General features: G+C 36.3%; 5 protein-coding genes across 5 annotated transcripts in view; 3 read left to right on the plus strand and 2 right to left on the minus strand.

Moving 5' to 3' along the window:
• Nucleotides 1-627, plus strand: part of LOC101897088 (bromodomain-containing protein DDB_G0270170) — an 83,479-nt gene extending 82,852 nt beyond the window's left edge. The window contains 1 exon segment of the mRNA XM_005178460.4: nucleotides 16-627. Coding sequence (XP_005178517.4) covers nucleotides 16-90 — 75 coding nt within the window. The 3' untranslated portion in view covers nucleotides 91-627.
• On the minus strand, nucleotides 539-15,199 carry LOC131801902 (transmembrane protein 192). Its single transcript, XM_059120994.1, has 6 exons — nucleotides 14,908-15,199; nucleotides 14,725-14,843; nucleotides 13,592-13,724; nucleotides 13,257-13,521; nucleotides 823-947; nucleotides 539-744 (listed from the first exon to the last, which is right to left on the minus strand). The coding sequence occupies exons 1-6, from the start codon at nucleotides 14,944-14,946 to the stop codon at nucleotides 646-648; spliced, it is 780 nt and encodes a 259-aa protein (XP_058976977.1). The 5' UTR covers nucleotides 14,947-15,199; the 3' UTR covers nucleotides 539-645.
• Nucleotides 15,200-16,417: 1,218 nt separating this feature from the next.
• On the plus strand, nucleotides 16,418-18,039 carry LOC131801903 (RAB6A-GEF complex partner protein 2-like). The gene is made up of 3 exons (XM_059120995.1): nucleotides 16,418-16,872; nucleotides 16,933-17,204; nucleotides 17,266-18,039. Exons 1-3 carry the CDS (start codon nucleotides 16,527-16,529, stop codon nucleotides 17,932-17,934), a joined length of 1,287 nt encoding a protein of 428 aa, XP_058976978.1. The 5' UTR covers nucleotides 16,418-16,526; the 3' UTR covers nucleotides 17,935-18,039.
• LOC131801904 (RNA transcription, translation and transport factor protein-like) lies at nucleotides 18,031-19,074 on the minus strand. The gene is given in 4 exon segments (XM_059120996.1): nucleotides 18,031-18,499; nucleotides 18,558-18,821; nucleotides 18,824-18,883; nucleotides 18,942-19,074. Coding segments are annotated over 4 exon segments (741 nt in total). The 5' UTR covers nucleotides 19,003-19,074; the 3' UTR covers nucleotides 18,031-18,143.
• Nucleotides 19,075-20,040: 966 nt separating this feature from the next.
• Nucleotides 20,041-21,065, plus strand: LOC101897954 (RRP15-like protein). Its single transcript, XM_005178464.4, has 2 exons — nucleotides 20,041-20,181; nucleotides 20,239-21,065. Exons 1-2 carry the CDS (start codon nucleotides 20,139-20,141, stop codon nucleotides 20,973-20,975), a joined length of 780 nt encoding a protein of 259 aa, XP_005178521.1. The 5' UTR covers nucleotides 20,041-20,138; the 3' UTR covers nucleotides 20,976-21,065.
• The last annotated feature ends 766 nt before the right edge of the window (nucleotides 21,066-21,831 follow it).

The raw sequence follows: 21,831 nt of genomic DNA on the forward strand, positions 1-21,831 counted from the left end.
CTTAATTCATTGCAGGTCATCACATCAGCCAAGGATGCCAGCATGAAAATCATAAATATACCCACATTTTGTTTAACAGATTCACTTTGAAGAAATAACTCGCAAATTGAATCTGGATCATTGGATTAACTAAACTAATCATGGAGATTAACAAGCAAAGAAATGGAAAAAGAAAAAAACTTACTAAAATTTGTTCATATAATGTTAATATATAATATATATTATAATTCAAATTTAAAATTTTTTTATTCAAGTTATGTTTGTCGTCTTAACTACTATTTAGAATATAATTTACATAATTCTTATTATGTTTCTTATCAGAAAAAATATGTATTCTATTAAGAAATATTCATACATACATGTAGGCATATAATTTGTTCTCTCTTTTTTTTAGGTTTGGTATATTTCATATACCAACGCATTATGTTTTCTTTTATAAAAAAATGTGTATATTTTGTTTTTAATTTTTTTTTCTTTGTTATATAAAACAAAAACACTTGCAGTAAACTCAATTGTAAAGAAGAAAAAGAGATATCAATGAGATAAGTAATAAAATAATAATATTTTGTAATCGTGAGTACTATACAATAAATAACAGAAAAAATCTTGCGGCTATTGTGTCCTGGATTTTAACATTGTTTTTTATCAATGGCCCAAGTGAGTGACTCGTGTATGTAATTGCATGTGATGTAGTTTCTGGTTCAGCGTTTGATTGTGATCCTTGAGGTAAGCTATTAAGTCGGCCTGAAGGAGGGGAAAATCAATACAAGGGAAAATATTATTACAAGGGATTTGTTTTGAGGTTTTGTGGCATCTGTTTACCTGTTTCTCCAAAAGTTCGGCAACATTACCACCAGGCTGCATGAGGCCCAAAGAACCAGCCGAGGAATCAGTACCCATTAAGGCATCAGGAGCATTGGCATTCTTATTAAATTTGTAGACTTTTACTAAAAAAGACAAAAAATGACAATTAATTTAATATACATTTTTGGATAGAGTCTGACATAAAGGTGCTGAGTCTTCCACGAATATATGCTCTGTTCTAGAACATGCAAGAATCTAATATTTTTGCAAAATTTTTCCAATATAATAAAGGGAAAATTGGCTATCGTAGCCAAAACTTTTACATTTATTGCAGTTCTGGAAAACGACAATATTTTGTTATGGGAATTTAGGTACGATACAAACTTGGCGATTTTGAAACATTGAGCATTTTACTTGGCTAGGTCTCGTAAAAAGCCTATTTTTATAACCTCCCCCTTAAAATGGAGTACATACTAAATATGTTCTTTCGTTTGCAACATCACGAAATATTCATCGGAAACGCCATTAAGGGCATATAACTATGAGCTGCGTAAAATTCTATGAGGTTTAGGCATGACCGTCTTTCTGACCTTCTTTGGGCCCTTTACCTTTGAAATATATATGTCGGAAAACCCATAATGAATATAAATATTTATGATCAGCCTAAATTCTGTTGAAAGATAGACCTTTGCTAAGCACTAATATTATTCCCAGGAAGCTTCGTACGGAAAATGGAATATATCGATTTACGTCTAGGTATGGCTCTCATATAACGGTATCTCCTAATTTTCGGTATTTTGGAGGCTTCTGCCCCAACTTTGCTACCAAAACAGTTGTAATTTGAAATTTCGGGTTCTCAGTGGAGTTCTTTTCTGCTGCTGATTCCGGTTGCTTTCTGCTGATCGGGTTCTAAATCCAAGTTCAACAAGTTAAAAAACAGTAAGTTCGGTAGCTAAAATCATCAAAATATCGTATATAGGGAGGTACCGTTATATCGGAGCTGTGTGAAGACCTGGAACAGCCAGACAATTTTCTGTCAGAGGCTGTAGCATCCATTACGAAGTTTAAATACGATATCTCAAACAATATCGGTGGGTATTGTACCTAAACTCGTCAAAATACCGAGTATAGGGAGGTACTAATATATGGGGCCTATACGAAGACGTGGACCTGCACAGACAATTTTCTGTCATATTCTGTAGTATCCATTACGAACTTCAAATACCAAATTTTAAACAATTCCGGTTAATAATGTTGCTAAAATCATCAAAATACCGAATATAGGGAGGTACTGATATATGGGGGTTATTCGAAGACGTGGACCTGCACAGTAATTTTTCTATATTAGGCTGTCTAACCCTTTGGAGCTTCAAATATCAAATTTGAAACCATTCCGGTGAATAATGTCGCTAAAATCATCAAAATAGCGAATATAAGGAGATACAGTTATATGGGGGCTATACGAAGACGTAGAACTGCATAGACAATTTTCTGTCATAGGCTGTAGTATCCATTACGAACTTTAAATACCAAATTTGAAACCATTCCGGTGAATAATGTCGCTAAAATCATCAAAATAGCGAATATAAGGAGATACAGTTATATGGGGGCTATACGAAGACGTAGAACTGCATAGACAATTTTCTGTCATAGGCTGTAGTATCCATTACGAACTTCAAATACCAAATTTTAAACAATTCCAGTTAATAATGTCGCTAAAATCATCAAAATACCGAATATAGGGAGGTACCGTTATATGGGGGCTATACGAAGACGTGGACCTGCACAGACAATTTTCTGTCTGAGGCTGTAGTATCTATTTCGAACTTCAAATATCTAATTTGAAACAATTCCGGTGAATAATGTCGCTAAAATCATCAAAATACCCAATATCGGGAGGTACCTTTATATGGGGGCTATATGAAAACGTGGGCCTACATGGCCCATTTACGAACTTAACCTGCCTACTCGAAAAATAAACACGTGTGCAAAATTTTAGCTTCTATCTCAATTCGTTCGAATAGATCGTGTAGGTCCTTCCTGACACGCCTAATTGGGGGAATCTCACTCACCATATGGTGGCTTGGATGACTCCTACGATGACACCCAAGTAGTTACTGCAAGGATAGCATGTGGTTATGGGGGAGGAAGCTTCGCCTCCTTTTGAAGATGGTCCCCCGCTGTCATGAGGAGGCATCCTGAAGCAGTTTGCAGGACAGAGTTCTGGCAGGTCTAGATACTCTTCCAACACGTAGTACTAGTATTTGCAAGACACACTGGGCCACAGACCAATCTATTGCGTCATAAGAGGTCAACAAGGTATCCACCACCAAGTGCTGCCGACTAGTGCCGTAAGGGCTATGTTCCCACATTTCATTTTGTTGCATTTAGCTGTGGCTTAATCGGACGACTTGAACATGCTATCGAAGGTGACCCCTAGAATCTTGGGGTGATACGTGAGCGGAATTAAATTTACCTTTCCCTTGACTTTTTTACCTGTGTTCTCATTTTCGCAGGCAATGTGGAAAAAAGACTGTGGTCGTTGACTTAGTGGGTATTTTCTTATTCCTCGCGTGGAAGGAAATGGTATGCTCCGAGAGATGGGTCATATGTCATATTGATTTCTAATATTTTGAATGTTTCGTCCCCAAATTCACACCAAAACAGATGTAATTTGAGTTTTCGATCTTTTTGAGGGTGATGTAGAAAAACTCCAAAATATGTAGTCCAGTTTGAATAACAAAGATTAAACTAAATTTTGCCAGAAATTTTCGATTTTCAAAAGTATACAGCAGATGTATATTACGATGGGGAAAATTTAGATAAAATCATGGGTTAGGAGACTCGATTTTAGGGAGATTATGTTCATTAGTGGAGAAGAGGTCAAATCGAAACATACAATTCATTTTTGAATTTAATCTAATTGTTATGTCACCCTCGTGTAAACATACCATAGACCATCTGTCATCAGGCAATGATCGATTATGATATCGATTAGTCGATTCCTTGCAAGCTTTTTATCGGACTAGGGTGCCCTTATTTCTTTCTCTTTTTGCATTGATTGCAATTTTGGCGTCATTTCAAAAGTGCAAAGTGAAAAAGTAAGACGTACAGGCCAATAAATTTGCAGTTGTGCAAAGTAACTAAATTAATAGTAGTGAAGTGAAAAGGTACAGCCTCAATTGGAATTTTAATTAATACACCAGTTGGAGTATTATTTTATTTGGCTGGTTATTGAGCTCTTTCTGGGTGAGTTTCATATTTAGCTGCAAATTCCTATAAAGCAGGCAGCTTATACATAATTGTAGTTTTTTCCAGAAATTTGCAATAACGGTATTTTTAACGGTACCCAACCGCGTGAGCACCTCAGTGTGTAGTTTCGGCAAACACGTGCCCTCATTCATAGCGGAATTTCATTCAAATTTCTGAGTAGTGAATCAAACCCAATTCAAATCACAACTTGTTGATGCCGGCTATCAATTGTGGATGTCATTTAGCCACACCGAAGCAGCAGTAAATTTGTGTATTGTGCATTAAGGAATATCAAAATTGAACACCTTTGTGGACCATTTAGCAAATCAACCACCACCAACTCCATCGTCGTCCACAGCGCAAGTACATCCTGCTGGACATAGCAAGCAGATGCATCAAGCTCCCGGTAATGTTTTGAGTTACGTACAACTGTAAGTAAAGAGACAGTCTGCGTCCATCTTTTGTGTCATCTGGTACCCTATCCAACCAGTCACAGATGGGGAGGTTAGGGACCACATATTTTTACAACTTTTCCTCGACGGTCAGCCGAGTACAGTTAGACATTTCTGGTCTATACCAAAATACTCCATACGCCACCAATATGTATTTTCAATTTTTACGCTCGAAATAATCCAGTTCGTCCAAATTCCATTACATCATCATGTGTCAATTTAAAAGTCAACAAATTCAATCAAAATTAAGTTGGCTCCATCAACCTATATGTATATATGTATGTACTTGAGTATGTATGTATACATACCTATACAAATTTAAAAAAAAAATACTCAATTCATATTTTCTTCTATTCCTTTTTATAAATTTAATTTAAGCCTATTTTATATATTATTTATATATAAGTTTTTTCTTTTTGAATATTTTCTGTTAAATGTTGATCCCTATTCGCAACCAAATTTAGTGTGAATATTTCAGGATAGACCCATTGAGCTCGATAGGTTAAAGATACGTCCTTTATAAAATAATTTAGTGCACAGTGGCACTAGAATTGGGATGAACATACAAATTTAATTCAAATTTTGTATGAACTTTCCTTAATTGTAATAATCGTTTTAAATTCATTTGTATTATACGTTAGATTTAAGTAAGTCTAAGACTTGTTTTTCCTCGAATTAATGGAATAAAACTTAAAAGAATTTATGAAATGAAAAAAAAATGAAAGCTATTAAATATTATAATATGTTTTAGTAAATTATCAAAGGGGATAATGTAAAATAAGGGTGAAGTCAATATAGGTTTTGGGGGTATCTCACCATAGTGGGAGCCCAAAAAGGGGATTCATGTCGGAATCCATAGGGTGGGCGATGAAGGTATCCATTACCACCTGGATACCAGAAAACAGCACTGTCTTGAATATAATGCAACAACAATTTCTATTTTTTTTGAATTTTATTTTATATTAATAACTCAATTTTTTGTTGTCTCTGTTATGCACACCACTGAGAGTGCCGACTGAGAAGAGCCGGAGCAAACATGAATAGATCGATACCACTGTCATCTAGGTATGCTTAAACGATTTCGACCTCTCGTTTTGAGAACGTGCATGTATAACAGAGTGCTACAACAAAATGGCGCCCAACGTTAAGGCCAGGTCCATCCTGGTACCTCTTTTGAATTTTTGGATCTTGATTACGTTTTTGTTTTCGACTTGAGTGTTACCTAATGATAACACTCAATAGCGACTTAGCGTGATTGATAAATATTTTATTCTAGATTTCCATCGTATAGAATGGTATTTTATATGTCATTGACTCATCGTCTATATTACGATATCAATTTTGCGATAAAATACAACCAACTTCTGATTTTTTTATTTGGAACATAAAAGTTATATAGTCATTCACTGTGGGTAAATATATGACCAACAGTTGAATTTGCGATAACTAATGGGTTTCATTTTTTTGAGTTACTAATTAGAATTTCTTTCTAAGATCATATTGTTTGTTGCGTTTCAGATATGTTGTTGTTTTTCTATATTGACTTCTTAAACCAACCTTTTTACATTTCCCTTTATATTAAATGAGATTTATATACTTGATTTTCTGAAGATGAAAATTTAATATTTGTTTTCGACGTTTTGGCTTTTTGAGTATTTGTTTTTGATCTTTACAATTTTGGAGTACAACCTTTTTATAAATTTATTTCTGTTGTTGGACACGTAACCCTTAAACACATTATTTATTTTTTTTTTTTGGATTTTCAAAATTCTGTAAATTTTTAATGGAATTTATTTTGGATTTTACATTGACATTTGGATTAAATTAAAATATTATCGTGATTGTTTGGCATCATGCAACCAGCAGCCTCAGCGATACCAAAGCCTCACGGGAGGACCACTCGTTCCAATAGTAGAGCCGCAGGAGATTTGAAAGATAACCAGGGTAATACACAGCCAGAAGATATAGGTAGTGGTAACGGTATTACACCGACAAATGTAGATGATAATGAATCTCGATCTTTACCAGCGGAAGTAACTGGTGATAACAGTACAGTTACTAGACCTTCTTTTAGTCCACTCACAATTCGTGGAAATAGTGTTGACCGACCTGAACGATTGAGTAGTACAGGTATTGTTGAAGTGGTGGAGACAGCGTTAGAAGCTTCTCAAGCCTCGATGATAGAAGTCATGAGAAAAGAAATGCAGTCGGCAGTAGCGGCGGCAGTGAAAGTTGCTCTTTCACAATCCCCTATTACTCCGTGTAATCCTTCTGATGGTTATGTTTCACCGGCGCAGAATATAAACTGGCCGCACGACTTACCACCAAGGCAAACCGATACAAGGCATGTAGCTTCCGGTAGACACAATAGTGAATTTCAGAATTGTGATGGCAGAGATTGTTTTAATAGGTCGAAATATCCGTATATTAATAAGTGGGGAATTAAATTCGATGCAACGCCAAAGACACCACAGATTGAAGATTTCCTTTTTAGAATTGAGAGATTGCGTAGAAGTTATGGGTGTTCGGAAAGAGAACTTCTTGATGGATTTCATCATTTATTGGAAGGCCGTGCCAGCCAATGGTATTGGGGTCAAATCCGGCAGTGTCCAAATATGAACTGGGAAAATTTGAAGGTTTATATTACTCACGAATTCCAGCGTTTTCAATCCAATTTGGACGTCATGCGTCAAATTATGGACAGGAAGCAGGGAAGGGATGAGTCTGCAACACAATATATAGATGCGATAACCAGTTTGCGTACTCAATTGAGAGAACCTTTAAAAGATTTTGAAGTCATCGATATTTTGAAAGCAGGATTAAAACCCAAACTTGCACATCTGACTTTTAGTGGTAGCTTTTATTCCGTTGAACAATTTCGTAATGAAGTTAGAAAAGCTGAAGAGTTTTTAGAACGAGAACCTTCTCAAAGAATAAGACCAAACGCACCTTCTCGCATGCTGAATGAAATTTTTGAATCCGAAACTGACGAAATGGTTAATGAAGTTGATGAGTTGAGATTTAGATCGAAACCAGCAATTGCTACCAATAAAGATTCTTCTCGTTGTTGGAACTGTGGAGATCATAGCCATGTTTTTAAACAATGCAACAGTTCTAAACGATCTTTATTTTGCTTTCGATGTGGTACTCCGGGTGTTACAGCGCCACAATGCAACAATTGCAAACAGCAAAGCCGAGCAGGTAATTCCTCAAAAACAGAATCAGTTTCAACTCAGACTGTAGACTGACTAGGTTCGAAAGATGTTTCCACTTCCATAGACCAAAATTTTATTGACCAGATTGAAACTTCCGATTATACACATAAATCCAAACCAAATTTAACATTGCCTTTCCATGTCCGCATGGCTAACTATTTGAAAACCCGTGATAGAATTTTTAATGCTGAAATATCTGCAAATCCTAATGATTTTATTTCCCAACGAATCTTGAATACTCGCGAACGATACAAGCGTAGACGTCTTAGAAGAATATCGATTTCGTCCACAACATTTTCTGAATTCAAAACTAATGATCCTCGACCATTCCGAGAAGTTTTAGTAAATGGTGAATCTGTGTTAGCACTTTTTGACAGTGGTGCAACTGTTACTTGCTTAGGCAAAGATTGTTTTTCTCTGATCGACAGATTAAATATCCAAGTTATTCCTGTTTATAAATGTAGTGTTGGTACGGCTAATGGACAACGTGTTTCCTGTGCCGGAAAAGTTAAAGTAGATCTCACGTTCGATGACCAGACGCAGGTCATGGAAGTATATTTAATTCCGGGTCTTGAGAATTTCATGTATTGTGGCGTTGATTTCTGGAAGAAATTTAATATAGCACCGAAGCTCATTAGCAGTATCGAGATAAATTCTGTAATTAATGATTCTGATATGCATTCTTTATCTGATGATCAATCAGCTCAGCTTGAAAAGGCCAAGGAATGTTTTCTAGATTTTGATAAGTATGGTCTCGGTAAAACCCATTTAGAGGAGCACATCATTGATACTGGTGATGCGGTTCCAATTAAACAGCGTCATTATCCTGTGTCTCCAGCTGTTGAGTCTTTAATTTATCAAGAATTAGATCGCATGTTAAGTTTAGGTGTTATTGAACCCAGTATGTCTGCATGGAATTCGCCGGTCACTCTCGTTCGACGTGGAGAGAAGAATAGGCTGTGTTTAGATGCACGCAAGTTAAATGAGGTAACCGTGAAGGATGCTTATCCTCTCCCGTTTATCGATTCTCTTTTAGGCCGACTTCAGGACACCTACTTCATTTCTAGTATTGATCTTAAGGATGCTTTTTGGCAAGTTCCTCTGGCAGTTGACAGCCGTCCGAAGACTGCGTTTACAGTGCCGGGGAGACCGCACTATCAATTTACTGTCATGCCGTTTGGGTTGTGCAACGCAGCTCAGCGGTTATGTCGGTTGATGGATAGAGTGATTTCACCGGACCTGAAAAACCAGGTTTTTGTATACCTTGATGACCTGTTAGTCGTATCGCCAGATTTTGAGACTCATGTTGATCTGTTGCGCAAGGTAGGAGAGATGCTGTCCAGAGCGAATTTGACCATTAACTTAAGAAAGTCCAAGTTCTGTCGTCGAGAGTTAAGATATTTAGGCTATATAGTCGGTGAAGGTAAACTCAAGCCAGATCCTTCCAAAATAAACAGTATTACGGATATACCAATTCCTAAAACAACTCGCGATGTTCGCAGATTTTTAGGAATGGCTTCATGGTTTAGGCGTTTTATTCGCAATTATGCCGAAATTACAGCCTCAATTACAAGTACTTTGAAGAAAGGAAAACCTTTTTGTTTCGATGGACAAGCGATTGAGTCATTTAATAAATTGAAAGTAGCTTTGACTACTAGTCCCGTTTTAAGTCATCCCGTTTTCGATAAGAGATTTTATGTTCAGTGCGATGCTTCCAATCTAGGCATTGGTGCAGTCTTGTACCAATTAGACGCTGAAGGTCTGGAACGTCCCATAGCTTTTCATTCCGCACAGTTATCGAAGGCTGAACAAAATTATAGTGTCACTGAACGTGAATGTTTAGCGGTTATCAGTGCCATTAAGAAATTTCGCCCGTTTATAGAACTAATGCCTTTTACTGTTGTTACGGATCACAGTGCTTTAAAATGGCTTATGGGACAGAAGGATCTCAGTGGTCGTTTGGCTAGATGGAGTCTGAAGCTCCAAGCTTTCAATTTTGATATTCAGCATCGTAAAGGATCGCAAAATGTTGTCGCCGACACATTATCTCGTTTACATATGGATGAAATAAATATGTTCATTTCCGAAAAGCCATTAATTGATTTAGAATCTGATGAATTTAAATGTGAGGAGTATACACAGTTGATTGAAGAAATACGCGAGAACGAGGATAAACTTCCCGATTTAAAAATTGTCGATTCTTTTGTTTACAAGAAAACTCTCCCGTCGGACGGTAATCCAGTTCACGAGAATTTCACTTGGAAACTTTGGGTTCCTACCGGTTTAACCGAATCACTTATTGAGAATGCACATAAGTCTATAGTAAAAAGTCATTGTGGTATTGGTAGAACTATAGCTGCACTTAGACAATATTTTTATTGGCCTAAGATGGCAAGACAAGTACGAGACTTTGTAAATCGTTGTATTGTTTGTAAGGAGACAAAAGCTCCAAATAAAATCTTGAGAGCCAAAATGGGCAATGAAACCGTTACAGACAGGCCATGGCAAAAGATTTTTATTGACTTTATTGGTCCATTTCCACGATCGAGCTTAGGCAACACATTTATTTTCATCGTGTTAGACCACTTGACGAAATTTGTTCTTTTGAAACCAATGGCCAAAGCAAATTCGAAAAATGTCATTAAATTTTAGAGTCTGAAGTTTTTCACAAATTTGGTGTGCCACAATTAGTCCATTCTGATAATGGCAAACAATTTGTATCTTTTGAGTTCACTTCATTTTTAGAGAAATATGGTTGCAAACAGATCCGAAATGCGGTGTACTCTCCCCAAGCGAATGCTTCCGAGAGGGTCAATCGGACAATTATCGCTGTGATCAGATCGTACGTTTCGGAGGATCAAAAGGATTGGGACAAATATCTTTCTGCAATCGAATGTTCTTTAAGATCCACTTTGCACACATCAACCGGATTTACGCCATATTTTTCACTATTTGGAACACACATGATAACACACGCGAGTGAATACGATTTGGCACACAAACTGGGGATTTTGGAAGACGGTACAGTTGATATAGTCACGAAACATGACGTTTTACAATTGGTTCGAGATAGGATTAAAAATAAACTGCACGATGTTTTTGAAAAATCTGCCACACGCTACAACACACGATCACGAGAAGTTAATTTCAAACCGGGGCAGGAAATACTGAGACGGAATTTCATTTTGAGTGACGCATCCCGCCATCTTAATTCGAAGTTGTGTCGGAAGTTTATAAAGTGCAGAGTTGTTCGGAAGATAGGCACCTCACTATACGAAATTGAAGACCTCCAGGGAAAGAAATTAGGAGTCTATCATTCGAAAGATTTGCAGCATATGGTACCGACGAAATAGTTTCGCCCGGCTTTTGTTTTGATTTATCAGGGTCGCGGTTCTTCCCCACTTCTCTTATTCTTCGGTTGACTTCCCGAATCAGTATGCTTTCGGCAGGCCTCCACCAACGTGTTCGGGTTTGTTATGTCACCCTCGTGTAAACATACCATAGACCATCTGTCATCAGGCAATGATCGATTATGATATCGATTAGTCGATTCCTTGCAAGCTTTTTATCGGACTAGGGTGCCCTTATTTCTTTCTCTTTTTGCATTGATTGCAATTTTGGCGTCATTTCAAAAGTGCAAAGTGAAAAAGTAAGACGTACAGGCCAATAAATTTGCAGTTGTGCAAAGTAACTAAATTAATAGTAGTGAAGTGAAAAGGTACAGCCTCAATTGGAATTTTAATTAATACACCAGTTGGAGTATTATTTTATTTGGCTGGTTATTGAGCTCTTTCTGGGTGAGTTTCATATTTAGCTGCAAATTCCTATAAAGCAGGCAGCTTATACATAATTGTAGTTTTTTCCAGAAATTTGCAATAACGGTATTTTTAACGGTACCCAACCGCGTGAGCACCTCAGTGTGTAGTTTCGGCAAACACGTGCCCTCATTCATAGCGGAATTTCATTCAAATTTCTGAGTAGTGAATCAAACCCAATTCAAATCACAACTTGTTGATGCCGGCTATCAATTGTGGATGTCATTTAGCCACACCGAAGCAGCAGTAAATTTGTGTATTGTGCATTAAGGAATATCAAAATTGAACACCTTTGTGGACCATTTAGCAAATCAACCACCACCAACTCCATCGTCGTCCACAGCGCAAGTACATCCTGCTGGACATAGCAAGCAGATGCATCAAGCTCCCGGTAATGTTTTGAGTTACGTACAACTGTAAGTAAAGAGACAGTCTGCGTCCATCTTTTGTGTCATCTGGTACCCTATCCAACCAGTCACAGATGGGGAGGTTAGGGACCACATATTTTTACAACTTTTCCTCGACGGTCAGCCGAGTACAGTTAGACATTTCTGGTCTATACCAAAATACTCCATACGCCACCAATATGTATTTTCAATTTTTACGCTCGAAATAATCCAGTTCGTCCAAATTCCATTACATCATCATGTGTCAATTTAAAAGTCAACAAATTCAATCAAAATTAAGTTGGCTCCATCAACCTATATGTATATATGTATGTACTTGAGTATGTATGTATACATACCTATACAAATTTAAAAAAAAAATACTCAATTCATATTTTCTTCTATTCCTTTTTATAAATTTAATTTAAGCCTATTTTATATATTATTTATATATAAGTTTTTTCTTTTTGAATATTTTCTGTTAAATGTTGATCCCTATTCGCAACCAAATTTAGTGTGAATATTTCAGGATAGACCCATTGAGCTCGATAGGTTAAAGATACGTCCTTTATAAAATAATTTAGTGCACAGTGGCACTAGAATTGGGATGAACATACAAATTTAATTCAAATTTTGTATGAACTTTCCTTAATTGTAATAATCGTTTTAAATTCATTTGTATTATACGTTAGATTTAAGTAAGTCTAAGACTTGTTTTTCCTCGAATTAATGGAATAAAACTTAAAAGAATTTATGAAATGAAAAAAAAATGAAAGCTATTAAATATTATAATATGTTTTAGTAAATTATCAAAGGGGATAATGTAAAATAAGGGTGAAGTCAATATAGGTTTTGGGGGTATCTCACCATAGTGGGAGCCCAAAAAGGGGATTCATGTCGGAATCCATAGGGTGGGCGATGAAGGTATCCATTACCACCTGGATACCAGAAAACAGCACTGTCTTGAATATAATGCAACAACAATTTCTATTTTTTTTGAATTTTATTTTATATTAATAACTCAATTTTTTGTTGTCTCTGTTATGCACACCACTGAGAGTGCCGACTGAGAAGAGCCGGAGCAAACATGAATAGATCGATACCACTGTCATCTAGGTATGCTTAAACGATTTCGACCTCTCGTTTTGAGAACGTGCATGTATAACAGAGTGCTACAACATAATTTAGCCTCTTACATCACCTCCTGTAGGTTATGTACAAAGAAGAGATTCTCAAGATCATATATACAAAGAAGATATTGACCTAGAATTTTTTTTTACCAAATCTATCTGTATAGATATAGACGTTCAAAAAAAACCTCTTCCAACTTACCCATGTAGCATCCATGTGTTGTCATCAAAATGAACGTCTCTGACAATTGGAACGACACAATACACGTTACGGGTGTAAACCAAGTGTTCCACATTACATTGCCGTAATAGTGATGCAGCAATGCTTGAACCAACAACAACAGGGTATTCCATGCCGACACAACATTCAAAGCAATGCCATTGTGCATAACCATGGAACGATGAAAATCATGATAACCATTCATACGCAGATCATTATGACGTTTCCGTATTAAATGATCGAACAGCTGCGGGAATTAAGAAAAGAACATTTTTTTTATTTTATTCATTTTCCCGTAGAAATGCCATTAAACTTACAAATGTTACCAGCCAGAAAGCAACTCGCAAGCTTGTCATTATAAAGTAGGCTTCGCCACGTTTCTCCTCCGGCCATGACACGGCCAAGCCAATGCCCACAAAAGAAATGATCACGGACACGCATAGATGAATGCTGTAAGAGATAAGGATAAGTATTATTTCAACACATTTTTGTAGAAAACAAATTTGGGTAGGTCAGTAAAGAGTATTTTTTTTTTGCAAATAAAAAACATTCAGAGTTTTTAAATTGGAAATTATATATCCTCAAAAAAAAAGGTGCCTCATGATGATCAAGAAGATTTTGCATTGTTTTAGTCACATTTTCCAACCGAATATACTTTATGTCCCAGCAGATCCTAAAATATCCCTATAAAGAACTGTATGCATCGATGCGGATTTGTAACCGCAATTTACCGCCGGAATGTCATTGTAAGGACTAGACAACCTCCATCCAATAGGTTACAAATAAAGATCTACTTCTAGGTGTTAAACCACTTTTATATTAGAGACCTATATTCGATATTTTTAAGGCTTCCTTCCGACGTTAATTGTACATTTAGTTTTTTATTGGATTTCGATTGAGTTCTGAATTTCTCATGGAAGATGTAATTTTATGGAATCTTTAGTTTTTATTGGATCTCGATCGAGTACTGAATTTCTCATGGAAGAGGCATAAGATTGGTCCGCCCAAGTATAAGTAATTATTTACTGGTAAGTTTTACATTCGAATCTTCATATGTTAATCCGGACTGAAAACGAGACACTTCATGAAAGAACATCCCGGTCTAAGTTCCTGAAATCATTCGTTTTCCAATTCGTTCACCTATAAACATATTATTTCACAAAACTGTTCGAGTGCAGGCAGGGACTTGTAAAAACTTAATTCTGTGAATGTGAGTTATGAATAATTTATTCCCCATTCATTTCATAAATTGGAATGTAAGTTCTTTTTTTTCTTCCCTCTCCGACCTGCCAACATCAATAATTTATGTCAAACGGGATTAAAAACTTAATGGCGTACAAAAATTCCCACCAAGTCATGACTAACAAGTATTTTATCACATTTAGCAGTTTTCTCTAGACAAAGAAAAGGAGTTTTCAATATATGTTCCTAATAATAATTCCCAACTCACCTAAACACCGGTATAGTTTGAAGTTTCTTGAAATTTCCATCGCCAGAAGAAGCTAAAATCGGTTCAACATCGGTCATGATTCTTGAATCGACAAAAGCCTCATCCATATACTGAGCACCCTAAATGAATATAATCAACAATTAATACAGATGCGATTTCTTTCTGCAGAATAAACTTTCTTACCGATGCACTTCCAGCTCTATTCGGCAACAAACTAGCCATTTAATCAGCAAAGAAAACAAAAGCCGCCGCCAACCCAGCAAATGCACATTTATTTCGCCCTTGATTTTGTTTTTCCTTTCTGTTTCGTTTGCAATTTATCAATTTTATTTTATTGTATAATTGATAGAGATGACTCACAACAACAATCGTTTTTTCGTTTATTTACATATATTTTATGTTTTTTTTTTACAAAATTGCTTGTTGTTGTAATCTTTTGTTTAGTGCCGTGTCGCATCAAGATGAACTAGTTCAAAAGAATTATTCAGTGAAAGGAAGCGAAATGAACTAGTTCAAATGAATTATTCAATGAAATGAACTGATGGAATCAATGCATAGTAAAGCTGTGTAATGCATGACTCAATAAGAGAGGTTGTTCAACTTCAAAGAAACTAAAAAAAATGCAACTCTGTGCTGGAGTCTTATAGTGTCAAATAGATTTTTAAATATGCAACAGTTGGTTTTGCTTATTTTTCACTTTTTGACAAAATGCTTATATAGGGGAAACCCCGCGGGAAATGAATGGAATTTCGGGGTAATTCCACAAGATTGAATCAAAAATAGTAGAACTATACAGTTTTATCACAAAATTGTACCATTTGCTAACAATTCCGTCGAAAATTTGCATTTATTTTGCAATAAAATTTGATATAATTGCAAATTATTATATTTTTTATTCAAAACAATACACAAAATGAGTGTATGTTTTGACAGAATAATGCTAGGAACACAATTGGAGCGAACGACGAATTTTTTCGCGGCGTATGTTCGTCGTCAAAAATAAAAACCATATGTGTATATGGAAGTGCACACAATCACGGCGCCGGCGAAAATTTCGTCGGTCGCCGCGAACTCAATTAGCTTTATTTCTATTTCATACGCCGGCGAACGGCGACAAAACAGTACAAGGTGGCCATACTTGTACGAATTTTATGTGTATTAGTAAATAAAGTTACTTTTTACTTAAAAATTTGTTATGGTCACTCTACTATCTGTTATTCGTATAAAAAAACATAAATAATTTGTTTATTTATTTGTGCACTTGCACCTGAGTGAAGATGGATATCAGTGAATTTATAATAGAGAAGATGGATATAACTGAAATTATAATAGAGAACGTAAAGAATTATGAGTTCTTGTATAATTTTCATTGTAGTCAACAAATGAGCAAAAAGGAAACAACTTCATCAGCTGTTTTATAATTTCGTCGGTATTGTGTTCCATACGACGAATTTTCGCGGCTCTTTTTGTCGCCGCGTAGGGCGAAATTCGTCGTTCGCTCCAATTGTGTTCCTAGCATAAGGGCACAAAAAGAAAAATTGTATTTAGGGGCTAGCTTTGTTCTACCTTTTGTAATTATGCCATGGTCTGTTCCATAATCCATCTAGCAATTTCTAATTTTTTTTTCGATTTCATAAAGGGAAAATCGGTTATCGAAGCACCATGAACTTGTCTTATCGATTATTATCAACATTGTTATCATCACGCAGGCAATGGATATTTAATAAATTTAATTATATTCTCATTGTAATGGATATTTAACAAGTTTAACAAGTACATAGTTCTTATTGGAGAAACATAAAATGATCGAAATCAAAGCAAAATTGGTCAGAGCTGATTCACCTATATATGCCACGGGTGAACATGTTGAGTGTCTGATCGAGTTTACCAATAGAATTCCCTCAACAACAAATAATGGTGTTGACAATAGTACAGTGGAAAATCTTGCTTGGGCATCGGTGCAATTGCACTGCTATCGCAAAACAAATGTAAATATTGGACCCAAAGATAAAATGTTGGAGCTGAGTGAAATGGTGGGTAAGACCGCATTGGATGCTGTGACACAAGCACCGGGTGATATTGTCATAGCCACAAAACCAAAAATATTGTTTTGTGATCTTAAGCTGCAGCCAAATGAATCAAAGATATGTAAGTAAGATAAGCAACAGGATATATAAATAAAATCCGGTAATCTTCACATTTTCTTAGATTTTTTCAATGAGCTCATTCCAAGAGATGGACCTCCAACGTACCGGGGACACGATATCAAGTATTTCTATAAACTGACCATAGCAACGCAAAGGGTAAAATGTAAAGTTCAAACATTGACCGTGCCACTTCGAGTGCTGCCAATACCCTTGATAGCTCGTCCAGATGAACTACCAATCACCGAGGAAACAAATGATGAATTGGCCCCAACAAATCCCTTTGTAGAAAAGAAAGAAGTTACTGAATTGGAAATATCATGGCATCATTTGAAGGTAGTGCACTGAATAGCTTTCGTTTTGATAAAAATTAAACGAACATATTTTTCCTTTGCAGAATGTAACAGCAAGACGAGCACCAAAATTCTACAGAATATCAAATAAACGTGGATTTGTGGGCAGATTTTGCCTTTTTAAACCGTCCTACAAGTTGGGAGAAGATATTGTGGGAAGTTTGGATTTTGCCAACTGCAAAGTACGCTGTGTACAGTTCTCGGTGAAACTACAATCACAGGAAATTCTTTTAAATATGTCAGACAATAAATTCTCTAACAATGACTTTAATGACAACTCGTCCGTTAACTCTTTGGATTTGGCCAGTGTTGCTAGCGGTGTGGGATCGGAGTATATGCACAAGTCTTCCACTTCAGCTAGCTCTAAGGACAATGATGCAAATGTAGAGCCAACAGGAAAGGTTACCACACATGCCATTAGTCATCAGGTCAGCTATGCTACCATGCAGACTCAAGTTGTAGTACCCATACCTCTGCATATTACACCATCTTTTCGTACCGATTGTGTGGAGGTTAAGTGGAGATTACACTTTGAGTTTGTCACCAGTACAATGATGGATTTCGGAGTGCCAAATCCAGAAGTTGGCGAGCTACAGGCTCCAACTGAAATACCAGTGGAGACAATGGTCTGGAATTTACCAATAACCATATATCCAGCCAATCCATTACAAATATATGCACCTTCGCAAATTCATACGCTGCTTATTAAGTAAGCAGAAAATATTGCAACTTAGCCAGTAAGAAGTACATTCAAATAAAATACTTATTTTCTTCTGTATATATTAAACAAAAAAATATATCCATGGTAATTTAATGCATTTTTAGTTTTTTATTTCTTATTTTCATAAATATTGGCCGTTATAAATATGTGCAATCTCGTTTTTCTAAATAAATATCATGTGCAGAGAAACCTTCCTTTCCTTTAAAATCCTACCTTACCCAGCTTGGTATCTGTTTTGGGATTGGCTGTAACATTTTGCACAGCAACAATGGTTTCATTAATGCGTGTCTGTAGCTCTCGCAAACTTTGAATTTGCAACAGACGCAAAATTCTCACTGGATAATCAAGACTGTTGTCATCGGGTGCAACAATATCGTTGCCCTTTTCAAAGGGGAAGGGTGTTCCTACGACAGCTGGTCGGTTTCTAACATCCGGGGCCATACGTTCTTTGACAATGCGAGCAATAGCTTCCAATTGCAGCAAATGATTGGGGTGATGGGGTACTTTCAGCTTTGCTGCCATAGATCTCACGCCAGCGATGAAATCTTTGTGTTGGACTAATTCGGAAAAAATAAATTAATTTTATTTAAATGCAAATATATTCCATTAACTTACAATCCATATTATCGAAAAAGTTTTCATTCTGTATGCTAGGTTTAATGGATTTGCTACTTTGCTCGGCCACTTTTTCACCACTTAAGTCCTTGTAGGCTTCAGGAGCATCCAAAAATTCCAAACGTATAGCATAACTGAGTATCCACGACAATTCTTCTAGGGGTGTTTCAAGTGTTGGCATACCCAGATCCTGTTTATATTGCTCATAAGCGGCCTCCCATTTCACTGTGTCATCAACTCTGCGCAGTGGTTCACGGTCTTCGATTTGTATGTTCGAATCTTCTGGTCTTCCAACCATAAAACTGTGCTAGCAAAAACTTTTCGATCTGCAATAAGTTTCAGTTAGTCAAGAAGATTATTTCAAATGGAGGTTTGAAAACTTGCCATTATAATCTAATTTATCAGGAGTTGGGTGTTCCAAGGCCTCTAGCTTTAATTTCAACATATTTCAATAGTTTTATGAGGAAATGAAGGCAAGGCAGACACACACACAAAACGCCGGCGAATGAAGCCAATAAGATTAGGGTTCTATAGTTTGATTTTGATCTAATCGACTACGGACGAATTTTGGCCTCCTAATTAATTATCGATTTTTAGCTACGTCCATGGTCAATCACGGCGAATTCAATAACATTTGTTAATGTCCACACACAAAATGCCGAAAAGCATGGCCTAAAGCATGGTAGAGGAATATAGGTAGACGCATCGACACAGCTGCTAGGACAATGAACTGTCAAACTAATTTTAAAATTGAAAATTTTGAATGAAAACTTATACAAATTTGTATAAATTGTTGAAAAACATGTATTATAATAACCTCCGAATGACGCCGTATAAGAAAACATAAAAATCTACTTGTATTTGAAAATATATTTAAAATGTTTTGACATATGAATGTTCCCTAGCGTTGATGCATCTACCTCTAATCTTCTACCATGGCCTAAAGGAAGGAAGGGATAATAGACTATTCGAATAAAATTATATGGGATAATTGTGATAACTGTGTTGTGTTCCAAAACTGCAAAAATGTAAAACTTTTTAGTACAATAACCGATTGTTCTTTTATGATATCGAAATAAAGGAAACCTAGTAGATTCTTGCAGGTTCTGGAACAGAGCAATTCTTCAAGTCATGGAACGGAGCAATTACAAAAATTTTAGTATGATAACTGATTTTCTTTCATGACATTGGAAAAAATGCATAATTCGTCGATTTTTGCAGGCTCTGGAATAAAGCAAAAAATGACATTTCAGGAGCCGGAGTTACTTAAACTAATTGAGAAAAAATTAATGTTATTAATTATTTCGGAGGAATGGAAACCAGTACTAAAAATGTTATGAAATACAGCATATGTCCATAAACACACTTCCTTCCAAATAAATCCTGCAGCATCTGCGTTTCGAACAATGTCATGACTAGGGAAATAAAAAAATAGCTTTGGCAACCTTTTTGCTTTAATCAGTTATCATGAGTCGATGCTCGACCTTCTCATCCCTACTGAATTTGACGTATCCACATACACGTGAATTTATTTGTAAACATTGACTGACCCACAAGGCAACGCAAGGAACAGATATACAAATGGCCCTGCTCGGATTAAAGAAAAAACAGCCCAAAGAGCATGGTATGGAAACACGGAATCATTTTTAAAAACATATTTTACACTAGCACTCATTTTCAGTTACAGATTCCGAAGCTAGCCAGGAAGATAATTCCACCTCGGATGAGGCATCATCATCAGATGGGGAAACTCAACAGGCCGGTAACAGCGGTTGGGCCGATTCCATAGCTAAAGTTCTTAGTACTTCAAAGCCAAAAACGAAAAAGACCCTAGTACTATCCCGAGCAAAGAAAATCAAACCCGAGGATAAGGCAAAAGTCAAAGAAGATTATGGTTTTGAAATTGAAGGTGAAATAAAGAAAGAAGAAATCAAAAAAGAAAAAGAGGAACCAGAAGATGTTAAACCGCCTAAAAATCAAAAACTCGAACTACGTGTCAAACCATCTTGGAAGGATATAGAACGTGAAAGAGCCTTGCGAAAAGTGGCCACCAAGGGTGTTGTTCAACTATTCAATGCGGTACGCATGCAGCAAAGAGATTTGGAACATCAGTTGGAAGAAGCTGGGCCATTGGATAGTCGGCGGGAAGCTGTATTGAAAAATATTGACAAACGTAAATTTTTAGATGTGTTAATGGGAGGCAAACGGGCCAAATCCGAAGCTGTCGACAATCCCGTCAAGAATGAACTCAAAAATGAAGACGAGAGCAGCGACGAGGAGTATGACAATAAGAAAAAGAAATCCGAATGGAGTGTGCTGCAAGATGATTTTATGACTAACAAAAAGAATAAGCATTGGGATGAAGAAGACGAGGATGAAGACGATGGAAATAACTCCATTGAAAGTGATGATGATTAATGTTAAGAATCCGTTTTTTTATAGTAGCTTCTTATTTAATAATATTTACAAATATATGTGTTTACAAATTAGTTTTGTAGCAAACTGGAATTATGACTGGTCACTTTTTGTTGATTTTAAAAACTCCATGTTTAATAACCGAGCAGCACCCAGCATGACAGCACCTTTAATGGAATAAATGGAATTAGGGGGATTTGGCACAACATTTAAATTGAAACTTACTTATGGATATGATTTTCATGATATTTCTTTCCATGGGTTTACGTCGCCCAGCTTGATGAAATATATACGCCCCCATGCCCATTACGCCAAATCCACTTATTAATCGGCAGGGCAAGCAATCTTCCGTTTGATTTGACATGGTTTAGTATTTACTCCTTGGTTATTGAAAAAAAAAAACAGTGTAGAGCGAACAAATGTGGAGAACATGGTGTAATCACAAGGTGTTCCTGCAAATTTAAAAAACCAGATGAAATGTCAAAACTTGTTTACACTTTGTTGGCTATTTGTTTACCTTTTGTTCGGTGATTTCAATCGCAATAATACATTTTGACATTAAATTTGGTAGCAAGCTGTCTTGGCGATGGTATCTGCCATGACCGATAAGACCAGCTGATATCATCCGTGTTGTCAAAATGCATGCCATTATGGATTAAACGTATGAAATTGTAAACAACTTCGTATGAGGAAATCTAAATATATTATTTATATATATTAATTTATAAATGTTGTTTTCGCCAGTGCCTCTTCTGCGACAACACGTGTCACCATGGGTGGGCGAGGTTGACACTTGGAAAGGACGGGCCATGGTACAATAAGGAGGTAGAACAGCTTTTTTTATATTTTTCCTCATTTT

The sequence above is a fragment of the Musca domestica genome, unplaced genomic scaffold (genome assembly GCF_030504385.1).
Source record: "Musca domestica strain aabys unplaced genomic scaffold, Musca_domestica.polishedcontigs.V.1.1 180, whole genome shotgun sequence".
Taxonomy (NCBI): domain Eukaryota; kingdom Metazoa; phylum Arthropoda; class Insecta; order Diptera; family Muscidae; genus Musca; species Musca domestica.

What these genes read in the sequence shown, in the direction of transcription:
- LOC131801902 (XM_059120994.1), bottom strand. Translation starts at nt 14,946, where the DNA reads ATGGCTAGTTTGTTGCCGAATAGAGCTGGAAGTGCATCG. An exon ending in CAAACTATACCGGTGTTTAG is followed by an intron (nt 13,725 to 14,724) that starts GTGAGTTGGGAA and finishes TATCTCTTACAG; the next exon opens with CATTCATCTATGCGTGTCCG. An exon ending in CCGAACTTTTGGAGAAACAG is followed by an intron (nt 745 to 822) that starts GTAAACAGATGC and finishes CCCCTCCTTCAG; the next exon opens with GCCGACTTAATAGCTTACCT.
- LOC131801903 (XM_059120995.1), top strand. Translation starts at nt 16,527, where the DNA reads ATGATCGAAATCAAAGCAAAATTGGTCAGAGCTGATTCACCTATATAT. An exon ending in GCCAAATGAATCAAAGATAT is followed by an intron (nt 16,873 to 16,932) that starts GTAAGTAAGATA and finishes ACATTTTCTTAG; the next exon opens with ATTTTTTCAATGAGCTCATT. An exon ending in TATCATGGCATCATTTGAAG is followed by an intron (nt 17,205 to 17,265) that starts GTAGTGCACTGA and finishes TTTCCTTTGCAG; the next exon opens with AATGTAACAGCAAGACGAGC.
- LOC101897954 (XM_005178464.4), top strand. Translation starts at nt 20,139, where the DNA reads ATGGCCCTGCTCGGATTAAAGAAAAAACAGCCCAAAGAGCATG. An exon ending in AAAACAGCCCAAAGAGCATG is followed by an intron (nt 20,182 to 20,238) that starts GTATGGAAACAC and finishes ACTCATTTTCAG; the next exon opens with TTACAGATTCCGAAGCTAGC.